Consider the following 26,404-nt stretch of genomic DNA (forward strand, 5'->3'; position numbering starts at 1 on the left):
GTATCAAATATGGAAGATGCAAAGGAGAAACACTTCAGTCTGTATGGACCTGTTTCTGTAGCTGCCACCATCATTCTACATGTTTGTACATCAGCTTATCAAATCCTGTCTGCTGTCTTCATTTATTACTCTTCACCTGCTTCACTGTCACTGTGTGGGCGGAGCTGCCTGAGCCCCACCCACACAGACACAGCTCCTCTCTGGAGCTAAACTTCTGCTTCATCTCCGCCTCTTTTCTTCATCCTCCACCTCTCTTTTCTCGTCTTCAGTGTTCTGCAGCCACGGAGCCTCACAGCCGTTAGCACGCCCATACCTGAGCAGCTAGCATTACCCAGCATGCCGTGCAGCAGTGTCAGTTTATAGTGCAAGAATTCCTGCTACAAACTGTTTCACAGATTGCTGTGTGCCGTGACCTTTGACCTATTAAAGACAGTCAGCTGTGGATTATTCATTGTTGTGTCTGATACTTAGAACTGTGAGGAAGAACACTACACAGTTAATCAGGGTCCCCTCTCTCTGAATCAGGAAAGGTGGGCAGGCCGCGTGTGGGCCGCGGGCCATACGATGAGTATCACTGTTTGAAATGTGAAAATTGTTCTGCTACAGTCAATGGACTAAACTAGAGAAGAAGAAAACAGACTTTACCATGAAGATCCTCAGTGTGGATCAGTATAATATCAGCCTGATGTCTGCAGTTTAGTGTCAGCACAACTTTCACATCATATTCATCTCAGCACAACTAAAACATGCTGACTGACCTCAGAGTTTCAAGTCCACATCCTGGACTCTCCAGGAAACCACACAGATGCTTCACTCCTGAATCCTGCAGCTTGTTGTTGATGCTCAGGTCCAGCTCTCTCAGATGGGAGGGGTTGGACTTCAGTGCTGCTGCCAGATAATCACAGCTGATCTCTGACAAACCACAGTCCCTCAATCTGTGCAAAGAATGAAAGATGTAACTTTATTAGACAAAGTGTGAGCTTGAAATCATTCAGTGTTTCATCATCTGTTCAGAGCTGAAGAAGGTTCAGAATGTAGAAGTTTGGAAAATGGAAACTCCAAACAGCTGAAGCCAACAGGAAGCAGCTTCAAACAAACAAGAGAAAAAACTCTGAATGTTTCACATTAAAGTCGTACATTTATCATAAAAACAGGACAACAACTTGAAAAAGTCGTGTTTTTCCTTCCAGGAACCACAAGGCTTCACTTTTAAAGGTGAAGAGTGAAAGAAACGGACATATTTGAAGTCCAACACCTTTTTCCAGTCACATTATTAAAGCAGACAAACTACAAGCTCATTTTCATTCCAACAAGTCATCTTCTGACCTGGACTAACAAGACTGGTCTCTATGTGCAGCTGGTAGTGGTGCAACGGATCACGGTTGATCCGAAATCCGAACCGATCCCACTCCACGGTTCGGTACGCACGTGATCCGAAGATTCAAAAAAAAAAAAAGTATGCGTATGGTGCGCGTGGTCAGTCTCTCAAGCGGTAGTTATGGTCAGCGCTAGCGGTCCAAGTAGCGAGGCAGAGGAGTTTGCGGCATTTAAGCAGCCCTTTGCTGCCCAGTCCGAACGGGCTAAAGCTATTACAAAAGCTAATGGGGTGTTTAGCTGCAGACGGGAGGCCGTCGTCAGTTGTGCAAAACAAGGTTTAAACTGTGATGAACGTGCTTGAGCCACGCTATGATATCTCGTTGCGCGTCCACTTCAGTGTGACAAGATCGTTCCATATTGCACCTTAATTTGTTTTTATATAAGTGCGTGGAATGAGTCTTCAGTTGAATGTTTTTTAATAGGCAAAAAATACTTAAATAAGTAAATGGCGAGTAGAATTTTTGTCTTTTTTTTTTCTATTTTTGCTGATCCGAAAATTGATCCGATCTGTGACTTAAAACCGTGATCCGATCCGAACCGTGAGATTTTTGATCTGTTGCACCACTAGCAGCTGGCTGTGAGACCAGTGCTCAGGAACCATCTACAAAGTGCAACAATGATTAAGCACAAACTGGCAGCTGACGGAGCGTTTTGGGGGAAATTTCCTGCTTTTATTGTTGTGCTGATGGAAATGTGTGCTGACAGCTGTGAGCTCGTTCTTCAACAGTTGATGTTGCCTGAACAACATGTGAACTTTGGACATGGACGTGAAACACAATTTAACACTAGAAGTCCCAGGCTTTTCTAACCCTCTGTCAGCCAAGTGGAAGCTAACTTGGCTAGTCTGTTAGCATCAATTCATATGTAAATTGGGTCGTTACCTGAGAATTGTGGAAGGGAGTGGGGGTGTGTGAATGATTGCTGAGCCAAATACCTCTTTGTTTGTGTGTGGGGAGGGGGAACTGCTAAAAGCTGTGAACTTCATTTTGTGTTCGTCTTGATGCATTCTCAATCATCCAGGAAAATAAATCTCCAAAAGATTTATTGATAAAAACAGTACAAAAAAAACAAACCAAAAAAAATTTCTGCAAAAACAACCGTTTGTACAGATATTTACAACTAACAATAAAAAGTGAGTGAGTACATTTCAATCACTCACAATCCTGGCACTGCCATGGTATCTGTAGTCTGCATTTACCACATGTGTATCTGTAGCAGTGAACACATCGCACAGTGGCATGATTGTTCTTGCATTTGTGTTTGACCTGACACGTGGCTCTTTTTCCAGGGCTAGGTGTGGAGGGTTGTGTCTGAGGCAACTGTTCTTTTCTTGCCTTCTTCCCAGCCATATGAGAGTTAGCCAACTCTCTTGCAAGCTCCACCAGGAAGTCCACCCGTCTTTCCTGCGTCCCGGTGCATGCTTGATACAGCACATGTGCATTCAGTGCTGCCATGTCAATCATGTTATAGAACACGGCAACTGGCCAGCGCCGTGTTCCTCTGCGGACCGTGTACTCCCGCACCATCTGGTCCATCACATCCACGCCACACTTTGTGGTGTTGTAAAGGGTGACAGTGTTTGGCTTCCTTTTGGTGGTGTTATCAGTCTGAACCACGCTGTGCATGCTGCTAAGAATATAGACTGTCTTCTTCCGTTTGGCCGCATACGCCGTCAGCGTGGCAGCAGAGGTTGAAAACACCTAAGAAATAAGATAAATTGTTATTTCCATAGCACTTTTACACACAATGAAACACATAAACATAGAACCACAAAAGACCTGCAGCCTACCTGAGTGGTGAATTCATTGCGATCTTTGTATCTAGCGGATTGAGGAATTTCCCGGCGAATCTTGTTGACTGTGCCGAGGATGGTGGTTTTCCGTCTAAGAAGTTTTTGTGCAAGTGAAAGCGATGTGAAGAAATTGTCCGTGGTAACATTTCTGCCCTTGTCTAGGAATGGTTCCATCAGCCTCATCACTACATTTTCAGACAGTCTCTCCCCACTGGGACGATTGGGGTCCTTGCCAAGATATGGGAGGACATTGCAAATGTACTTGGATTTTAGGTCGCAGGCCACCCAAAACTTGATCCCAAACTTGTCAGGTTTACTTGCAATATACTGCAGGAAACAGCACCGAGTCTTTGATGGGAAGAGCTGTTCATCAACGGTGATATGTAGACCAGGGTTGTAGCACGTGATGCAGTTGGTGACAAATGATCCCCACACACTGGAAATTGCAGCGAACTTATCAGTCTTTGCTTGATCACTGCGGGTGGACCTGTCATCAAAGCATAGGTGTTGCATGATGTCTTGGAAGCGGTTACGCGGCATAGTTCCAATGATCTGCGGGTTTCCCAGGTTTGCTGACCAGCAGTCACGTAGTGATGGAACCCTAGTAACCCCCCGCAAGATGACAATTGAAATAAATGCCATTAGTTCAGGGAGGTCCATGAACCAATGAACATCCTCCGTTTGCTCTGCATGTTGAATAGTCCATTCTTGAATGCTATGAAGCATGTCAAGAGTGATGAAACACAGGAAGCTCTGAAGGCGACTCAAGATACTTTTCCTGGCCTTAGCCGTTGGCTCTCCATCTGCAGCGTACGCCTCTATTGGGGTGAAAGGGAGACAGGTCCCCACCTGCTCTTCACGCCACAATGTGCCATCTTTCGCTGTCTCAGTCCCCAAACAAGCTCTCTTTTTAGGTTGAGAAGCAGTCTCCTCATCTGCAGTGTGAACAAATTCAAATTGTGAGCAATGGGAAGGTCAAACGAAATTGCAAATGCATGCATAGATACTAATTATAATTCCAGTATCTCCTCCTCTGTACCGGAATAATGTCTGAAATATCTTACTTACTACATCCAGTTACTGGTTTGAAATGAAATAGGAAATGATATGCAATAAAATATCTTCCTAAATAAAAAGATACAACTAGAGTTAGGGTTACTAGCTAACCCTAATCCCGCTCTGCTTTTTTAGTATTTTTCACTTACTTGTTTGAAATGAAATAGGAAATAATATGAAATGAAACCTAACCTGAAGACTGATCAGACAGCTCTGAGTCCGAATCCGGCTGAAGTTCTAGGTCTTCTCCATCCGAGTCACAAGGGTTGACTTCACTGAGGATCATTTCCAAGGCTTGCTGAGTGGTGAGTCTTCTCTGCATTTTCTTTCCTTGGAGAGGAGGTTCGTACACCACAGAATTCTTCAGGGCAATGAAGCTGACTGCAGGCTTCCCCAAACTTTTGCATAATTATGATTAAGGAACTGACCTCACATAATTGATCATAATTGATCAGTGGTCTTTGATCAGTGGGTTTTGGTCAGTGGTTCTTGATCAATAGTCATGAGAATTTGCATAATTATGATTAAGGAACTGACCTCACATAATTGATCATAATTGACTGACCTCACAGCCCATTGTTCATTCAGTAGTGCTGGTTTCAGTCATTATGCAAAAGTACTGTTTATAAGTTTGCACTGAAGCACCCAACCTGAACAAGAAACAAAGATGGCTTGCCTTCAAAGTAAAAGCTGCTCCTTTTGAACACAGTATCAAAAAAGTCTACAGTATAAAATAGAAAAGACAAAAAAAAGTTTTGGGTTGTTGTTAAATTGGGCAGAAATGAAACTTCACTAAGCTCAAATATGTGACAGACATTTAATACCATTTCAGTTTGACCTCATCCTGGGCCGGATTATCCAACACACACTCTGACCACAGGCCCAGGGGCCACACACAGCAACACTCACACAAATATATCAACTGTGTTTAACATTTAGGCACGTAGATCATTGACGCGCTTCAGCTCTTCTTACATTTTACTGCCAACATGTTTCAAAAGGAGCAGCTTTTACTTTGAAGGCCAGCTGTCTCTGTTTCCTGTTTCTCATTCTACAACTTCAACAACTGCACATGAATAGATTGAAAATGTGATGTCATTCCAGGGTAAAACCGCAAAGGATTCTGGGAACGAGTGGCAAGTGGTACTAGCGCACGCAGACTTTCACATGAAAACAGTCACACAGTGATAAAAAGAAACACAAAAAATGGCAAGAAGCTGTTGTATTATTAACTGCAATAGCCGGTCGCATGACAGCCACGGGAAGCTGACGGGTAAAGAGATAGTTTTTTATCAGATTATGTCATGGAAGAGAAATTGTTCAAGCCATGTTTCCGAAGTAACAAAGAGCCGACGGATGGCCTGGATTGCAGCCATTCGAAGACCAAATATAACGTCCCAGAACAATCCAGATCACATGTTAGTCTGCTCCAAGCATTCCCACAAAGGTAAGTCTTCTGTTGTAGTTATTACGTATTTTATCATGATATAATTGTTGATGTAGGTTACAAATAAGTCTTATATTGATTTGAATTCGTTGCGCTATGTGTTGTATTGAAGCAATCAAGTGATGAATAACTGTTTTCCACTATGTTGTTTTGCATTGTTGATTTGTTTTTCACTGAAGCAGCTAATAAAGCACAATGGAATATAATTTTGCTTCTTTCTTGTAAGATTCTATAATAGAATGAAACAATAATGCCAGTTATAAATAAAGACAATAAATTGAATGAATTACGAAACACTCATTTTATTTCTATTAGATCTGAAAATGTTGTGTAATACTACAACCTGGAACGACAAACAGATGTGTTGGCCTGTACAGGAGATAAAGAAGAAAAATAACAGCTGTGAACATCTCTAAAATTAGAAATATCCTGTCTCAGAGTGATGCTGAAAAACTAGTTCATGCATTTATTACTTCCAGGCTGGACTACTGTAATTCTTTATTATCAGGATGTCCTAAAAACTCACTGAAAAGCCTTCAGCTGATCCAAAATGCTGCAGCAAGGGTACTGACAGGGACTAGAAAGAGAGAGCATATTTCTCCTGTTTTGGCTTCCCTTCATTGGCTTCCTGTTAAATCCAGAATTGAATTCAAAATCCTGCTCCTCACATACAAGGTCTTAAATAATCAGGCCCCATCTTATCTTAATGACCTTGTAGTACCATATCACCCCATTAGAGCGCTTCGCTCTCGCTCTGCAGGCTTACTTGTTGTTCCTAGAGTATTTAAAAGTAGAATGGGAGGCAGAGCCTTCAGTTTTCAGGCCCCTCTTCTGTGGAACCAGCTTCCAGTTTGGATTCGGGAGACAGACACTATCTCTACTTTCAAGATTAGGCTTAAAACTTTCCTTTTTGCTAAAGCATATAGTTAGGGCTGGACCAGGTGACCCTGAATCCTCCCTTAGTTATGCTGCAATAGACGTAGGCTGCCGGGGATTCCCATGATGCATTGAGTTTTTCCCTTCCACTCACCTTTCTCACTCACTATGTGTTAATAGACCTCTCTGCATCGAATCATATCTGTTATTAATCTCTGTCTCTCTTCCACAGCATGTCTTTATCCTGTTTTCCTTCTTCACCCCAACCGGTCGCAGCAGATGGCCGCCCCTCCCTGAGCCTGGTTCTGCCGGAGGTTTCTTCCTGTTAAAAGGGAGTTTTTCCTTCCCACTGTCGCCAAAGTGCTTGCTCATAGGGGGTCATATGATTGTTGGGCTTTTCTCTGTATTTATTATTGTGCTATCTACTGTACAATATAAAGCGCCTTGAGGCGACTTTTGTTGTGATTTGGCGCTATATAAATAAAATTGAATTGAATTGAATTGAATGAAATGGAATAGTCCAAATCACCTAAGTAAACTGGACCTGGACTTGTTGCAGGGATCTGAAGTTGCTAAACATTTTGTGAGTGTATGCACTAACACTTAGGACCATATAAATATGTGCGTGATGAAAGTTGGGCAGCACGCTAACATCCTTACTCCACTCTATGCTCGTATGGGTCTGACCCTTTCACTCCTTTGATTTTTTCCTACTACTTTTTTTTTTTTGCCTTTTCGTCACGTCTGTCTTTGTACGGACCTGCCGTGTTCTCCGTCGTTTTGTACAGAACTGTTTTGGGGGCAAATAAAATGCAAGTAGGGATTAAAACCGCAGAATTAATGATTACCGGTGCTGGAAATGTTAGCGCCTGATGCAGTGTTTTGATGTTGTTGCCACTTGCAACCACAATGCAATACGCGAAAGTCACGTGGTCTATCAATCTCTATAATCTCTATAATCTCTATACTTCATACACAGACCCACAGGCTGGTTGTGTCCAGATTCATGGGCTGCATCCTCCTGAGGCCGCATTTGTAGACCGATTACGTCACAGCGACGCGCCGAAGGCTGTCCAAATTCGTAGACTACCACCAAGCTTTCCCTCCGCCGTTTGTCTGCCCTCCTCCCTCTCCCGACTACCGGTACCTGTTCTTAGCTCCAAACAATAACCCAGGAGCAAAAACAAGGTTAAGGAGATCGTCTAGAAGGGGCTGTAGGTCTGGTGTCCAGGCTAAAAGGAAACGCGCCCGACAGAGGGGATTTCCTCCGCTCCATGGTAGAGAACATCTCCGGTATTTGGTACCGGTTCCCCTCCAGGACACGGATAAGGCCGATCAGTTACCGCCTACTCGGCTTTTCATCACAGGCGATCAGAACGATTACCTGGATCTGCATCTTGTCTGGAGATGCGGGATGTTTTCACCTTGGCCTTTCATTCTACAAGACCACAGTTCCACAGCTAGGGGTACCAGGAGACTACGTCCTCTTTCCAGGTGTCTGCTGTCAATTCCCCTCAATCAGCTGTTGATGACGTCAGCCTGTCACCTCGGCTTCAGATCACTCTCCTAAACGCTCGCTCCATAGCCAACAAATCATTTGTACTGAATGACTTTTTTAGCAGTAATAGTCTGGACTTCATGTTTCTCACGGAATCTTGGCAGCGGGAGAATGAATTTATCCACCTTAATGAGCTCTGCCCGGTTGGCTGTCGCTTCATCGGGACTCCACATTTGGACCGTCGTGGTGGTGGTCTGGTCACTGTTCACCGAGACAATTTCACTTGCAGGACTATGGACTCTGAGTTTTTCCCTTTCTTTGAGTCACAACTTCTTAAGGTTGGTTCTTCAGATATATTTTATTGTGTTTTAATTTACCGCCCTCCCAGCCCCGCTGGTGTTTTTATTCAAGATTTTACGGACTTTTTATCTTCCATTATTAAACTGGAGAAAGTTTTAATGATTGGGGATTTCAACCTCCACGTGGATGATCTTAGCTGTAGCATGGCCTCTGACTTTCTATCCATTACAGACTCTTTTAATTTTATTCAACATGTCTCTGGACCCACCCATGTTAAAGGCCACACCTTGGACCTTGTGTTTTCTCTTGGCTTAGACATAACTAATGTCTGTGTTAAGGACATACAAGTGAGTGACCATTGCTGTGTTACTTTTAGTCTTAGCTTCCCTCTGTACACACCACCTTCTAATCTCATGTTCCATAAGCGGTTCATAAATCAGGATGTTGCTTTGAAGTTTTCTAATATGTTGGACCCTCATGTGATCAGTGGCTGCACTGATGCTGATGTTGCTACACAGTGTTTTAACAGTCACTGCTTGGAGATTTTAAATTCAGTGGCACCTATGAAATCTGTCATTGCTGCCTCAAAAAGTGTTCATCCATGGATAAATGATAGCGTCAGGAAGGTCAAAAGATTCTGTAGAAAAGTAGAACGCCTTTGGAAAGCAACTAAACTCGAAGTTCACAGGCTCCACCTTAGGGAACTTTGGGTTTCCTTACATGAAACCATAAAAACAGCCTGATCAGGATATTTTTCTCAGTTAATCTCATCAAGCAAGAGAAATTCCAAGGTACTGTTTGACTCCATAAACTCTATTGTTTCCCCCGTGGTCCACCCAGTACCCGTGACCTCTATATCTGAGAGTGATGAGTTTCTGAATTTCTTTGTGGATAAAGTTGATCATGTCCGTATGAGCATTGGTTCTTCAATACCATCTGTTTGTGTCTCTGGGCCACCTCCCCCTCATTTACTGTCAGCGTTTAACCCAATGAACATACATGACCTTTCACTCCTGGTGGATAAAATGAAAATTACCACTTGTGCAAATGACATTCTACCTGCTGGGCTGTTTAAAAATGCTCTCTCTGCCATTGGCCCCTCTATTGTAGAGATATGCAATGCCTCTCTTTTAACAGGTGTGGTCCCTAGGTTCTGTAAGCATGCTGTTGTTGAGCCAATATTAAAAAAGAGCAGTTTGGATCCAACTCAGCTTAAGAATTATAGGCCTATCTCTAAGCTTCCATTATTATCGAAAATTCTGGAAAAAGTAGTTGCATATCAACTTGCCGCTTTTTTAGAAAAACATGAAATCTCTGACAAATTTCAGTCGGGTTTCCGTAAGTGTCACTCAACAGAAACCGCATTAATTAAGGTCTCTAGTGACATTATGATGTCAGCTGTCTCCAGAGCATCCTCAGTCATGGTTTTGCTGGACTTAACATCTGCCTTCCATACCGTTGACCATACCATCCTGATTAACAGGCTCTGGGACATAGTCGGTGTGTCCGGTCTGGCTCTGGAGTGGTTTATGTCATACCTTTCCAACAGGTCTTTTATTTGCAAATCAGTTTATGTCACACTCTAAGGACCTGACATGTGGGGTCCCACAGGGACCAATAGTTTCCAAATAGTTTCTATTTCCATATAGAAACACTCTGTTTGTCCTTCTTAATCATTCACTTAAAACAGAGAAACTGGATGCTTATTACATTTACAAGAGTTTGAAAAAAATATGTTTCTAACATGAACATAATTAAATCATATACGATCTGCATGAAACTTAACAACTTAACACTTCTCAGTTCTTGTTGAGTTGATGTGATACAATCTAGAAAGAGTGGTTAGCTGCCTTAAAGGCAGATGACTCTCAATATCACAAGATCAGGTGAGACTTCAGACCAAGTGAAGATCACTGGGATTATCTCTGGAAGAGGCAGAAAAGCATAGACGTGGTGGACCGCACAGTCATTTTAAGAACAGCCCAAGGCCAAGTGAATGTGCTGAGGGGGAAAAGATGATGATTAATGATTTATTTCAACTCATTACTGGGCGCAGCAGCTGAGCTTTGACCTGTGAGCTGCAGTTTGAGACTCTTTTATGGTTCAGTGTTTAATTTTTAAACTGTTTATGGCTGCAGAGACGCCCACAGTCAGGCTATCTACTGTTTAAAAGTGAATTATTATATACAGTGCAGCAGCTGACCTTTGACCTGTGAGCTTCAGACTCTGGTGCGAAGTGTTAAATGTGACACAGCCTGCAGACACAGAGGACTGATGACGGAGAAGAAGGATTTTCTCTGTTTCTACACAGACCTGGTCCAGACAGCAGAGAGCTGCAGAGTGAAGACGTTCATAGGTAGAAGCTGAGTAAGTGCAACGTCCTCTTTGAATCCTGGATCAGGAAGTGACGCCGGTGAATATTTAGTGTTTAAATAAGGTTTCTGTCTTTGACTCAGTCTGCTGTCACTGTGCTTCAGAGAGAAAAAGAGATTTCAGATTGACTGGTGTTCCTACTGCTGCAGCACTAAAGGACAGTATAGGTGACCGCGCTGATGCCTGTTCATAATTTACCAAAGCTAATAAACTGTTGGCTAAATGTTCTTGTTGTCAGTGGTAAACAGAGGTGAGAGGAGCAGATAATAAGGATTAAATATATGCTGAGTAACTACATGCTGCCAGTTTGTGACGTAACTCCCAGCAGCATCACCTCATTTCCTTAACCTTTAACAGTGAGTTAGCTCAGCTAGCAGAGCAGCTTCCAGAGCAGCCATCGCTGGTGGCTGTCATATGATCGATTCGAGTGTGTGTAAGCAGTAAACTTTTTAGCGCAGCTAACATGCTGAAAGAGGCTAGCAAACTGTGTGAACACACTTTGTAATAGGATAAGGAGCTCCTCCAGATGCTGATAATGCACTTGGTGGCGCTGTCACTTGGTGTTCGCTCGCTCTGTGGTATAGTATCACTTCCTGTTCCTGCTCAAACACAGTGGTGTTTCTGAGTAGCTTTTCTGCTTAGCAATTTAATTTAAATCTTTTGATACATCCCTTTTTCATAGTATAATCTTAACGTGCTTCATCTGAATCACCCTTTCTGTGTACTCACTACCTAATTTATAGCCAAAGTATTCACTCACTGTCTCTTTACTGTTTCGCTAGCTTAGCTTAGCTCGTAGCCGACTCGTTAGCACCATGGCTACTTCACCTGTCCCTCCTGCACTTTCCTGCTCATTGTGTCAGATGTTTAGTTACTCCTCGGCCTCCTTTAGCAGTAATGATACCTGTAATAAATGTAGCATATTTGCAGCTCTGGAGGCCAGGATTACTGAATTGGAGACTCGGCTTCGCACCCTTCATTCACCCGTAGCTAGCCAGGCCCCTGTAGCTGGTGCAGCCGAAGATAGCGTAGGCCCCGCTAGCTGTTCCCCGGCAGACCCCAAGCAGCTGGGGAAAGAGGGCGGCTGGGTGACGGTGAGGAGGAAGCATAGTCTTAAACTGAAGCCCCAGGTACACCACCAACCTGTTCATGTGTCTAACTGTTTTTCCCCACTCGGCGACACACCCGCCGGGGGTCAAACTCTGGTAATTGGTGATTCTGTTCTCAGACATGTGAAGCTAGAGACACCGGCAACCATAGTCAATTGTCTTCCAGGGGCCAGAGCAGGCGACATTGAAGGAAATTTAAAACTGCTGGCTAAGGGTAAACGTAAATACAGTAAGATCATAATTCACGTCGGCAGTAATGACACCCGGTTACGCCAATCGGAGGTCACTAAAATCAATATTGAATCGGTGTGTAACTTTGCAAAAACAATGTCGGACTCTGTAGTTTTCTCTGGTCCCCTCCCCAATCAGACCAGGAGTGACATGTTTAGCCGCATGCTCTCCTTAAATTGCTGGCTGTCTGAGTGGTGTCCCAGAAACGATGTGGGCTTCATAGATAATTGGCAAACCTTCTGGAGGAAACCTGGTCTTGTTAGGAGAGACGGCATCCATCCCACTTTGGATGGAGCAGCTCTCATTTCTAGAAATATGGACAAATTCATTAAACCCCCCAAAATATGACTATCCAGAGTTGGGACCAGGAAGCAGAGTTGCAGTCTTACACGCCTCTCTGCAGCTTCTCTCCTCCTGCTACCCCCCAAAAACCCATCTCCATTGAGACTGTGTCAGCTCCCAAACAGACAAAAAACAAACTAAAAACCAGCAATAAACAACTTAAACATAAAAAATCACAAAGAAAGAACAATACAGTATCCACATCTGAACCAAAGAGTAAAACAGTGAAATGTGGATTATTAAATATTAGGTCTCTCTCCTCCAAGTCTCTGTTAGTACATGACTTAATAATTGATCAACAAATCGATTTACTCTGCCTTACAGAAACCTGGTTGCAGCAGGATGAGTATGTTAGTTTAAATGAATCAACACCCCCGAGTCATTCTAACTACCAGAAATCCCGAAGCACAGGCCGAGGGGGCGGTGTGGCAGCAATTTTTCACACCAGCCTATTAATTAACGAAAGACCAAGACAGACTTTTAATTCATTTGAAAGCCTGATGCTTAGCCTCGTCCACCCCAGCTGTAAAACTCAGAAACCAGTCTTACTTGTTATCATCTATCGTCCACCTGGGCCTTACACAGAGTTTCTCTCTGATTTCTCAGACTTTTTATCTGATTTAGTGCTCAGCTCAGATAAAATAATTATTGTGGGTGATTTTAACATCCATGTAGATGCTAAAAATGACAGCCTCAACATCGCATTTAATCTGTTATTAGACTCAATTGGCTTCTCTCAAAATGTAAAAGAACCCACCCACCACTTTAATCACACTCTAGATCTTGTTTTAACGTATGGCATAGAAACTGAATATTTAACAGTGTTTCCTGAAAACCCTCTGCTGTCTGATCATTTCCTGATAACATTTACATTTACAATAATTGATTACACAGCAGTGGAGAGTAGACTTTATCAAAGTAGATGTCTTTCTGAAAGTGCTGTAACTAAGTTTAAGAATATAATCCACCCACTGTTATCATCTTCAATGCCCTGTACCAACATAGAGCAGAGCAGCTATCTGAACGCTACTCCAACAGAGGTCGATTATCTTGTTAATAATTTTACCTCCTCACTACGTACGACTCTGGATACTGTAGCTCCTGTGAAAACTAAGGCCTCAAATCCAAAGTCCCTGACTCCGTGGTATAATTCTCAAACACGTAGCCTAAAGCAGATAACTCGTAAGCTGGAGAGGAAATGGCGTGTCACAAATTTAGAGGATCATCATTTAGCCTGGAGAAATAGTTTGCTGCTTTATAAGAAAGCCCTCCGCAAAGCCAGAACATCTTACTATTCGTCACTGATTGAAGAAAATAAGAACAACCCCAGGTTTCTCTTCAGCACTGTAGCCAGGCTGACAAAAAGTCAGAGCACTGTTGAGCCAACCATCCCTTTAACGTTAACTAGTAATGACTTCATGAACTTCTTCACAAATAAAATTTTTATCATTAGAGAAAAAATTACCAATAATCATCCCACAGATGTAATATTATCTACAGCTACTTTTAGTAACATTGATATTCACTTAGTCTTTTTCTCCAATTGATCTTTCTGAGTTAACTTCAATAATTAATTCCTCCAAACCATCAACGTGTCTTTTAGACCCCATTCCTACAAAACTGCTCAAAGAAGTCCTGCCATTAATTAATTCTTCAATCTTAAATATGATCAACCTATCTCTAATAATCGGCTATGTACCACAGGCCTTCAAGGTGGCTGTAGTTAAACCTTTACTCAAAAAGCATCTCTAGACCCAGCTGTCTTAGCTAATTATAGGCCAATCTCCAACCTTCCTTTCATATCAAACATCCTTGAAAGAGTAGTTGTCAAACAGCTAACTGATCATCTGCAGAGGAATGGCTTATTTGAAGCGTTTCAGTCAGGTTTCAGAGCTCATCACAGCACAGAAACAGCTTTAGTGAAGGTTACAAATGATCTTCTTATGGCCTCTGACAGTGGACTCATCTCTGTGCTTGTCCTGCTAGACCTTAGTGCTGCGTTTGATACTGCATTGAATCGTACTCGTTATTAATCTCTGTCTCTCTTCCACAGCATGTCTTTCATCCTGTTTTGCTTCTCTCACCCCAACCGGTTGCAGCAGATAGCCCCACCCCTCCCTGAGCCTGGTTCTGCTGGAGGTTTCTTCCTGTTAAAAGGGAGTTTTCCCTTCCCAGTGTCGCCAAAGGGTCATATGATTGTTGGGTTTTCTCTATATGTATTATTGTAGGGTCTACCTTACAATATAAAGCGCCTTGAGGTGACTGTTGTTCTGATTTGGCGCTATATAAATAAAATTCAATTGAATTTTGTCAGGAAACCTGTTCAGGTATATGCATAGTAAGCACTTTATTATTTTGGTTTATTGTAACCCACAAAAAATGAGGGTACCACTTTAACCCTTGGATGCACAACCTACCAATACCTACACTCTTCCACGAGTGGGGTCAAAAATGACCCCAAATAGAAACAATGCATTTTGCTATAAACTCGGTTGTTATTCTTCAAAATCTTTAAAACGAAGAGTTGTAATATTTTCATATTTGAGGTATTCCTCATAAAACATGTTTGTGACATGAGGCCCTTTGCTTTTTTATTTATTTTTTCATTACTTTTAAGAAATTGCAGTTTTTGTATCACTTGTATCACTTTTGTATGCTTGCTCGGCATATACTGCAGAAGCTGGGCCTTCCCTCTGAAAGGCACAAGTTGTTCATCCACTGTAACACAATCACTGAGGATGAATTTCTGCCTGCAGTTGACCAGGAACAGGCCCCATATGTAGCGGAAAGCTGCCATGTGGTTTGTTTTTAGTTGGTAGGTTCTGGTCCTCTTGTCATCAAAGTGCAAGAAACGGCGAATATCTTTAAATCTTTGAATTGACATAGTGGCCTTGTACAATGGGTTATGCAGAGGACTCCCAAAAAACACACTGACTGGTACATCCCAGTTCGTCTCACTTCCTGCAAGAATGGTCAATCAAAAGAAGGCCAGGAACTTATGTTTGATTACATTTTTCCACTCTTTTCCCCTGTCTATGGCTACTCTTCATGCCTCCATGTTTGTGCATGTCAGAACCTCTTCTATTATATTATCAGACATGAACATCTTCCATGCATCTATTGGGGAGACAGTACTAAACCCAGGTGCAAGCCCTGGCCGACTAATTAAGAATATTGTGGCTAGAGCAGTAAGAGGGGCTCATCCTGTTAGACTCAATATCCATTTCCTCTTCAGAGGACTCATCAGAGGACTCCTCTGTATCTGACTGGCCTTGTTCAGTGGGGGGGACAATAGTCTGGGTCCTCTGTCTTAGATGTCAGATTCTGAGTCAGTGCCTCCGATGGGCTCTTCATCCCATCCGTCCTGGATCATTTGTAGGGCAAGGTCCACAGGGCCTGGCCTCATAGCAGCCATGCTACTTTAAATATTTAAAAAAAAAACATCAGAAAGGACAATGTTTGAAATGCAGAAGAAACTATAAACAGGGCTGCACATAAATAGTCCGCAGGTGCGCATTTGCTGTCAAAATAAAAGACGCGTAGCAGATAAGAAGTTGGAATGCTCGTTTGCGTACATTAGATGTTCTGGAGGAGGACAGACATTTGGTCAGAACTCTTAAAGATGTCGAAGAAGCAAGCTCCGTAAGCAATTACTTTGGTGTTCCTCCACCACAAAAGAAGCGCGTATTCCCTGAATTTCCGGGAATACTTTTATTTTGACAGCGAATGCACACCTGCGGACCACTTATGTGCAGCCCTGACTATAAATCATGTATGTTATTGTGTAAAAATTAATTCTTGATCCATCAGAAGTGTAAGTGGGTCAGTCAGAGTTGCTAAGAATGAAAGTTTCATAGAAGATTCCATAGGAACTGCTTGGGGTCATTTTTGACCCCACTTGTGGAAGAGTGGGGTAGTGATACAAAAACTGAATTTTTTTTTTAAATTAATGAAAACATAAATAAAAATGCAAATGGCCTCATGTTACAAACATGTTTTATGAGGAATACCTGGAATATGAATATATTACAACTTTGCATTTTAAAGATTTTGAAGAAAAACAACCCGTGGGGTCATTTTTGACCCCACGTGTGCATCTAAGGGTTAAGGAGCGATAGATATGAGGAGAGATGGACAGCCTGCCCAACCAATCGAAATGCACAGGGTTCAGTATGCTTTGACCAATGGGAGAGCAGCCTGCAGCTGTATGTCCCACCCACGTGCTCTGTGTTCACTGCTATGTGTGGAGGTAGTCGCCTGCTGGCAGGAGAAAAGAGAGACTGAAGCTTTTGAGCTGGAAAAAAGTATTAGATATAAGTTGCAACCAACTGTGCTGCACATAAGTTCGCTGGTTATCAGCTACCTTTCATGTTAAAAGTAGCCACAGTGAGTAAACAGGCGAATGCAGCAGTTTTCTGGTGACTTTAGAAAGTACCGAGTAGAGCTAAACTGTTAGCCTTTGTTAGCTCTAGTTGTTATCAACTGCCTGAAAGTTCATCTCAGTCTGCTTCCAGAAGTAAGGTAACACTTGAAGCGCAACTTATGTTTTTTTTCCCCTTCACGTCGTATGTTATTTTTTTACAGATTAGATTTTTACAGATTAGATTTTTACATTTACTTACTTTGATAACCTTGATTTTGCTTAAGTATAATTTCTTGTGAGAACATGATGTGTCTGTAACCTACAGATTAAGGAACAGAAGCATGCATAAAGAAGCATACAAAGTCACACACGCTCAGGCAGAGGTCTATGGAACGCCAGGACTGCCATAGTGAATTAATTAAATACACTATTAAATAATTAATTAAATGTGGCAATAATTAATTAAAATTGGAATTAATTAATTAAATAAATAGTTATGACACATGTAATTAATTAATTATTGACACACTTAATTAATTAATTATTGACACATTTAATTAATTATTTATGTATTTCACATTTTAATTAATTATTGACACATTTAATTAATTATTTAATGATTTATTTATTTCATTTTGGCAGTCCTGGCGCCTGGCTCTCACTATGAATTAATTTTATCTGTCAGCCTCACCCATCAAACTCAGGGGGCGGGGTTAACGCTGATCGACTCAAAACCATTGCTTTGGCCTGGTGGCCATTGTTTTTAGCACACAACAACCGGCAGAACTGAACTTCGAAAAACCCTGTTTGTGTATCACCAAATACAGTTTTAATATTTTTTTTAGCCGAGAATGTAGTGGTTTAACCTTCATATGTCTGGTCGGTTAGTCAAGATACAGCCTCTTTGCAAAAGTGCTTCGATGATTTCGGAGATGTCTGCCCAGTCTCACGGCAAAGCGTGGGATAGACCCGCTCGCCTCGCAAGCAATCGAGCTGTTATTACCGCCGACAAAGCGCAGGCCCCGGTACACAGCTGTAATAATCCCTGCTGACACTGACTTCTTTTACTGAGGTTATATTTATCGGGGTGTTATTTCCTGATGTTCTTATGTGTCCTACGTGTTTCAGTCGCCAATTCTGAATTATAACTAACATTAAAACATTTTTAAGGAGGAGAGAGAGCAAATAAATTCGATTAACAGCTGATCTTTGGGTTTCTGTTCAGTAATCTGCGTGACCTGCGTATAATCGCAGAAGAGAGATAACGTTGGTGTTTCCGTCATGTAGTAACTGCTGGCTTTAACTGTACAAAGGTTGTTCTACACTATGAAACACATACAGACTTCATGATGTTCGGATAATATTTTTATTGTGAATATTAATCATGCATCTCTCCACGATATCTTCAGATCTCTGAGTTAACACAGAGTTTCCCAGCTGACTATCTAACTGTCATCTACGAATATGTCACGGGTCATATCAATATGATTTTACAGAAAAGCATCCTTAATACTGCCAACTATTCCAGAGACGTGAAAATCTACAGCATAAAGAACACAAAAATATAGCAACGCAACACTGTAACAGAGATGAACCGTCAGTTTGTCGCAGATCAAAGTGGAAAGAAAGTGATTGGTTGAACAGGTGTTTGTGATCTGTGTTTTCTGCATTTTCATCAGTGTAAGAGACTCAGCAGCAGATTAGAATAACAGTTATACATTTAATAAATTACCAAATGAATCCACGGTCGAACCTGTTCCGACAGTTTGAGTTTGTATTCCCTCAGCTGCAGACTCGCTGCTGTTTAAATGTTTGAGAGGAAGATTAGATATAAAGCAAACGTCAAACACAGACTCAGTCTGCGTTCACATTTGATATGAGGCCAGCACGTAAAGTGGCTGTGTCCTGTTTTAAGATCATACATGTAAAATTGTTGTCCAGCCGCTCCGAGTTAACTGAAGTTAACTTGGATAAATTATAGTTAAGGAGTATCACAGATAACACCCACGTGAGCTGTGTGACTGTTCACCAATGATAAAGATGATGGTTATTTTACATAACCATCATCTTTATCATTGCATTAATTATCATTTTATTCAAGTGTTTATTGAAGTTGCTGGCATTATGTTATAATTTGTATTACAGGGGTTATCATAATCAAATATTAACATATTTATTACAGGTGCAGTTATAACCACTTTAAATCGTTGAGTTAAATCTATAATCTTAAAAGCTTATATGCTGAGTATATTGTTATAGTAAAATGGTAGCTGAGCAAAGGCCTGAATGTATTCAGCTTCTTGTTGCATTTGAGTCTGCCTAGCAACAGGTGACGCAGAGAGGAGGACAAGTCCATGGGGACCTCACCACCATATTTGGATGGATGCCAGAAAGGGGAACTCCTGTCTCTGCAGTTATCTCTTAAGATTGATCAGTGTCTGTAGAAGAGGCAAATAATGTTTTGAACATGCAAATAATGTGCTTGTAAACGCATGAGGGGGCGTCATAATACCCCGATGTTATAAAAGCAATCTAGAGTGTATTTTGGGCAGAGATGTACAACTGTTTTGCAGTTTGCACCTCTCCACGCTGCGTGTATTCATTAAAAATCAATTGTTTGATTGACCTTTTCTGGACCATGATTGTTTTACTCTCGTCCTCAATTTCGGACCCGTAACATTTGGTGCATTTGGCCTGGGTTGAGTAGAGAGAGTTGGAGGTTGAGACTGAGAGGGTCCAAGGTGCTCAAACAGGCAGACACGAGTCAGTGGTCGAAGTGAGTGGACATAAGCCGGCTTATTGAAAGGTAAGGCACTACCTGTTGAATTATTTCCAAACAGTGCTGAATTGGTTCTGACAAAATTAAAAGTCTACTCACTGAAATTACTGCTAAATGTCTGTTTTGATTTTGGTGAAAATCTCATGAGAATTGAAGTTGAAGTAATGATAATGGAACGTTAAGTAACAGTACTGATTAAAGGAAAAGCAGTTGGACTGCTAAAGAGAATTTAGAATAATAGGTAATTGGGCGTTTTGGGGTTTACACTTCCAATTGGTTATAAGGTTGGACCTGCGTCGGTCATACACTTGTTCTGAGGTGTTGATTGTTGTTTCAAAGTATTACAAATTTCTGTAGAACGGCAGTTGGACTGCTAAGAAGCGCATTTTCTCGGAGTTAACGCTCCGTCCTGGATGACGACGGTTATCCTTGACCTATCGTGAATAGGGTTAGTACGGTTGGTGACCGGGGAGGACTTGGGAATCTCCAAAATAACTAGTGGTTGGACCACTTGACCGTTTGGAACGGTATTTGCGCTTTTTTGGGTAGTAAAGCTTGGAGCTTGGGCGTTGGACGCTTTTAAATTGAGTTAGGGATTTTAGAGATTAGACCAGAGACAGGTTGGACCTGATACTGGGTAATTGACAATAAAAAACTTGGAGTTTGTCCCTTGGAGGGTTAACTTAAAATTGTCTAAATTGTCTAGGTTTTAACAGGCCTAATACTGCAGTTGTAATTATAAAGACGTCTGTGTGAATATATTAAGAGACTTGTCTGAGTCTGTGAGTCAGGCTGGTATTATTTTTAGACTGTGTGTGTGTGTGTGAAAATGCAAATAAGGCAGCTGCAAGGTCTCTAGACTTTTAGGAAGTTTAGATAGAGACTGTGACACCTTGCTGAATGGCTGTGTTTAAGACACTGGTTTTGTTTATTACAATAGTGTAAGTAAAGTTTTTATTTCTTGCCATGACTGTATGACTGTTTGCTGGGTTTTGAGATAGGATACATAAAATGTTGATACTTATGACCGTTATTTGGGGTCTGAAGACTGAAATTGACTTTGAACTAATTTCATTAATAAAGATGTCTGTGAGTGATGTCTCTTTTGGTGTGTTCAAGTAAGATGTTCTAGGATTTTTAGATGGGTTTCGTTTCAGTTTGAGATAATATACACAGTTACAGTTGGGGTTTCTAATGCATTGTTGACTTTGAGTGATACATATAGGTGTAAGTTGTTTGATGTTTGTTGGGCAAAGGAGAACTTTAGAAGACTGTGAGTGGTTTTTCCTTTAGTCCGATGATATATAAGTAGTTAGATTTGACAGACTTGTTTACATTTTGGCTTTATGTTAATATAGGTTGCAGCGGGCACAGAGGAAACACAGCACAACATCTTAAGGGTTTAAAATAATAATAAATAAATGAATGAAGTTTCTTAAGGGTTTTTGTGTGTGTTTTTAGGGATAGTTTTTTGTGGGTTTTTAGGGGGAGTGTGTGTTGGTGGTGTTTGTGTGTGTCAAACGGGAGATAACATGTAAACAGAGGAATTAGAGACTAGAATGTCCTAGAAGGCAATAAAATGCAAATTAAGAAGCTGTGAACTGCTTAAACCACAGTTGGTTTCACAAGTACTGCGGCAAACATTGTTGAATGCGTGTGTTTAAGACACCATTTATGTTTATTAGAGGGTTATAAATAAAGTTTTGAGTTGCTGTAGTGCATGTATAGTAAGTGACTGAATTTTGATAGATGTATATATTTTGAGCCATAAAGGCTGGTGTGTTTTATTTTTCAGTTATGGGTGTGTGGTGAGAAGCTGTGTGTGAGACGATGAGAGGTTTCAGTTTTTTCTTTTTTCTTTTCGACTTGCTCTTTCTGATTATGGAAGGCATGTCCAAGATACTCGTATGAAAGCGTATTTTGAGTGATTTTAACCGTGTGAAAGCTGTCAGTATTTGATTTGAATGTCTCTGAATGATTTGTCTGAGTGAGTGAAAAAGGGAGAAGTTTGAGAGAAAAGGCAGTGTGTGTGAGACGATTTATGGCGTCTGAAAGAGGTTAGAACATTTAAAAGTATATATATATTTCTTTTGTGATGTAAAGCAGGATGTTTTAAAGTTTGAAAGTGCTTTTAATTCAAGAAATGCATGAGGGATGATATGAGAGGTTGAGTTTATTTTTATGTTTGAAAGAGCTCTATTTAAAAGTGTGTATGAAAGGAAGGTGTATTGTTTTTAGACCAAGACTTAGTAAAACTAAAAGAGGGTTTGTAGACTGTAAATATGAAAAAACAAGTGTTTGATTAATTTGTAGAAACAGGAAAGAGAAACAGGAAATACTGTGCTGCTGTGTGTGTAAGAGGAAGGTGTGTGTGTGACTGATGATGTCAGGGGAGCACCCAGAGAAATAGACAGAGTTAAATTCTAAGAAGATGAAGCAAATCGAGGTTTTAAGATAAAAAAAATGAATATAATACTAATTGTATGCTCTAGTGTGTCAATACAGGTGGGCGTCTCTCAACTTTGGAACCTTGAGTTCAGCAGCAGAAGAGCAGATTAATAGAATTGGGAGAAAATAAGCCAGGCTTTGGCTCGAAATTGTGCGGCTGGATCTCTCACTTTGTCCCTGAAGCGGAGAAGAAGTTCAAAGGACAGTTAATCGCCTGATGAAGACCGATAGAACATCGTGGACTTGAATACAGCAGGCAAACGACAGTGCCACTGATCCATTAACACTGATGACGACTGAGGACCAGCAGCAGCATGTAAGAGTACTGCAACATGTACTGTGAAAATACAGGCTGGGCAGTTGAACAGTGGGATAAAGAATTGTGGAAGAGCACTACACATTGAGTGATATTTTGCCATGCTGGGACTTAATCTGAAAGAAAGACTGTAAAGAAACAGAGAAGAAGACAACAGCTGAGTTGAGACTGTGTTTGCTGGAGCTTTGGAGCCCGAACAGGACATTGTGCAGAGAGGGACCAGTGAGAGATGAAGCTGGACGAGTTTGACTGCGAGAATATAGGATATAATTGGATTAAAAATTGAAGCCTGAACTCATGAATTGTTTAGGGATGTCCACCATAGCATAACAAAGAGGTAAACATTAGAAAAGGTAAGAATAATGAAAGAAATAATTGTCATTACCTTAATGAATAGAAAACACACATACAAATTGTTACATGTGAGATATTTTTGAAATGAATCAGAAGTGAGATAGTTTGAATCTAAAGCTCAGTGGTGAAATGCATAAATTAAATATGAACATATAGGATGCAATGAAGAAACAGCTGACACGTAGTGTACATTAACATGAATACATTGAAATGCAATGAGAAACTCAATGAATTAATTTAATGAAGAAGCAGCTTACACTCAATTAATGTAAAATGCAAGGAAGAACACGCTTACATGCATGGCATAATTGGTATTTCTGACTAGAGACAGAGAAATGGGTCATTTAAGCACTTGTGGTAATAATGAAAATGTCTTAGTTTTGTTATTTTCAGGGGAAAAGCAGAACTGTACCAACTCTCCACAGCAGCAGTCGGAAGAAACTTAGAAGTTAACATCACTGGATAAGTTAAGGCAAGTTTCTGGTTGAATTGTTCACAGAATCATGTGTCCATGAACCTGGAAAACAGGCCCTAGCTCCTGGCTGAAGACTAGGAGTGCTTTATTTAAGGTGGGAAATCAAAACAGAGGGTTAGTAATTCGGGGAAAAGAAAACTGACTGCTTAACTGGAGAATTGGGAAGGAGTCTGGGAGACTGTGAAGCCATAGATGCAAAATAACACATACCCATACACACACAAACAGAAAATGCATTAACCTTATAAAGACAAGCTCCTGAAGCTTGTCTAATCAAAGCTTAATGCATAGAGATATTGATTTAAAACCTGGCTAAGAACATAAGCATATGCAATGAAGATCTGCTTGCTGCTTGTATGAGTGAGAGAATGGTGTGAATGGTTAATAAAATTGATGGAAAGATTTAAAATAGATGGAAAAACACAAGAAAACTATTAAAGTGTTTATAAGGGTGACTTAGGAGTGCTCTTGCACTGAGTGATCAAAATAAGTGATTAGTATAGAAAGAAAATGAAAATAATTCAATAATGTGATAAAGTTTAAACATGTATTTCTTTTGCCAAGTTAAATTGTTGAGATATGGCTGAGTATGGAAAAGTTTGAGAGCTTGTGTGAATGTGGACAGAGGAGCTTGCTGTGTGTGTGTGATTGAGGCCTTAAAGGAGGGGTAGATTGTTCAGAGGTGCAAATTTGATTAGGAGGTTTATAAATTAGGGTTGACACATTGTTGTAAGGTGTTAGGCTGAATCTGAGTATGGTAAAGTGCTTAACCGGGGTTATTGTTGTGTACGAAATGGTGTAGCTTTTGGCGAGGTTTTCGGTGTGTTGAACGGGTGAAATTTAAGATGGTTTAAGATTTTTTGGGGCTGTTGTTTTTCATTTTAATAGGGGGAGTTTTGATAAACATGGACATGTCTAAAAGGGCCCATAGTTTTTATAACAGTGCACTTAGAAAAAACCTGTCAGGTGATTTTGTTTTGTACTTTGATGAGCTAACAATCAGCTCTCTTTTTTCTTATTTTTGCTCTAAGCAGGCCTGGAAGAGAGTGAACTGACGGCGCGGACAAATTACCAAGTAAGGATTGCAGCGAGTCAATCCAGTCAAAAGTATAGAGAACTATTTTCCTAAAAAGGAAAAACGAAATAAAACAAATGATTGAGCTCATTTTGCTGATGTGGAGCATCTGATGACGTGCGCAGAAGGCTGCAGATCAGCAAAAAATATCATGTGTGAATGCGCGTGAGTGAATGTGTGACTGGACCAAGGTGGGGATGAATAAAATGTTGACAAACAGGACAAGTGGAAGACTTAATTCTGGGGATGCTGATGTTTGCTTGGAGGGAATTTTTGTTTTATTTACTGGGGTTGGATTATGTTATTACATTATAAAATGCTAAATGCTAAAAGGGAAACATTGTTTGATATAACTCATGTTACCATTAACTGAAGAAACACATGATTGATAACTGTTCTGTTTTAAGTTTTCTTTGTTATAACACAGATTGGATCAGAAATGGGGAGAGTTGAGTATGAAATGTAAAGTATAGGTTTTGTTTCCAGGAAATTCTAAGGATCCAGACTTTTGCATGGAGCAAGGACTTTGAGAAGATTTGACATGATGATTAAATTGATTTTATTCCTTAAGCACAGGTTTTCAGGGCTGGAGCAGATCCACCGGAGAGGAGGATTGCTGAGCTGTTCTGAGAGATGATACGACTAACCTTTTTCCTTTAATTTCTTAAGCCCGGGTGATGCATTTTGAGTTTTTGAGTTTTTATTTATTTGGACACATCTGGTGTGTCCAAATATAAAGGGGAATTTAAGAGGTAATTTGAAATGGGTTCTAGGATCATTATATGACTTTTGGGGTTTTTGATAATTTAGATATGGTAAAATTGAGGCAGAAATTGTTATTTTTAAATAAAGTTATTTTAAAGTAAAATGAAGTGAATCCTGTTTAGAAGATAAAATGCCGGTGTTCATGAGAAGCTGTACACCAAATTTAAAGGGAAATTGTGGGACATTTTTGAATAAAAGATATGCTTTGGGGAAAACTAGTGAAGATTTTAGGAGTAGAAAATGTTTGATTTCTTTTTATTTCTAGAATAAGTGGTTATAATGCAGGCTTACACATACAGATATTACATAGAGTTATTTTATAGGGCAAAGGTGGAACACATGTTGCTTTGTTTCTGTTTAGCAACTACTGAGACGGTGAAACAAAATGTGTAGATAATGGAAACTTGTGTAACTGGCATTAACAGTAATTTTTGCATGTTAGGTATATGCTTGAAGCAAAAAGAGGTGTAAATCCTGATAGAAATTTTGAAGCGTGCTTTCTAGAGGAGAGGTAGGCTGACATGGAGATGGTGTATATTTTACCCGGGGTGTGTTTAATAAAACTAAAAGCGTTGCTCACACACATAAAGAGTATTGACATTAAGTAAAGTTAATAAAAAGGATAAAGCCCAGAACATGATATTGTGAACCAAGTTTGAATAATTAAAGGAACATTGGATGAACACAATAGATTAGTGAGGTGTAGCAGAGAGAGGCTTTTTGTTTTCTATCTTTTACAGGAGAAGATTTCAGGACCACAGCGACATAGGGGGGCGAGAATCCTGGAAGCCCCAGATCGAACGGAACCAACCAGAGAAAGGAGAAAAACAGAGCACAAATACACCTAGTTGTTTATGTTACAAAGAAGATCAAAAGCTTGTTAGACAGGTTATAATGGAAGCATAAAAGGGATGAGAGGAAATTTACATAACATAGAAATCCTGCAACAATTCGTAAATTGCCCAAACACAGTGTTCAGAACGGATATGCGCTACCCGTTAAAGGGGGCGAAGAAATCAGGCCTAAGTTTGAAAAATGAAATGGGTTAACTCGATAGAGGATGTTTCCAAAGGTTGAGAAAATAATGTAGGACCTTTTACCAGGAGAAAGCTAATTGTATCTTTTACACTTTATAGTGTGCACTGAGGGAAGTTAGGAATAGTTTAAACTAGGATTGAAAAAAAATTAAACTAGGTGAAAAAGGGGGTGTAGCAAGTAGATTTAGGGCAGCTCACAGCCTGGCGTAAACGCAAGGTGCCGTCACACAGCTTAAGTTATTTGTTTGATTTATTTTATGACAAAATAATAAGGAAACATTGTTTATCAGTAATATTGTTTACAGGGTTCATATTGCATTGAATATGTTTGTCATCACATTCATTCTATTCACAGGTTTAGTTCATTTTATACACATTGCATATCTGTGCT

General features: G+C 40.6%; 2 protein-coding genes across 2 annotated transcripts; one reads left to right on the forward strand and one right to left on the reverse strand.

The window, feature by feature from the left end:
• Positions 1-219: 219 nt before the first annotated feature.
• On the reverse strand, positions 220-4,584 carry LOC112844634 (uncharacterized). The gene is made up of 4 exons (XM_025904251.1): positions 4,418-4,584; positions 3,167-4,104; positions 2,712-3,077; positions 220-273 (listed from the first exon to the last, which is right to left on the reverse strand). The coding sequence occupies exons 1-4, from the start codon at positions 4,545-4,547 to the stop codon at positions 220-222; spliced, it is 1,488 nt and encodes a 495-aa protein (XP_025760036.1). The 5' UTR covers positions 4,548-4,584.
• Positions 4,585-11,561: 6,977 nt separating this feature from the next.
• Positions 11,562-12,386, forward strand: LOC109199454 (uncharacterized; the record flags this gene model as incomplete). Its single annotated transcript, XM_019354812.2, has 1 exon — positions 11,562-12,386. A coding segment is annotated over one exon (825 nt), but the record flags the coding sequence as incomplete, so codon positions are not given.
• Positions 12,387-26,404: the final 14,018 nt, after the last annotated feature.

This window comes from Oreochromis niloticus, unplaced genomic scaffold, assembly GCF_001858045.2.
Source record: "Oreochromis niloticus isolate F11D_XX unplaced genomic scaffold, O_niloticus_UMD_NMBU tig00000658_pilon, whole genome shotgun sequence".
In the NCBI taxonomy this organism is placed as follows: Eukaryota; Metazoa; Chordata; class Actinopteri; order Cichliformes; family Cichlidae; genus Oreochromis; species Oreochromis niloticus.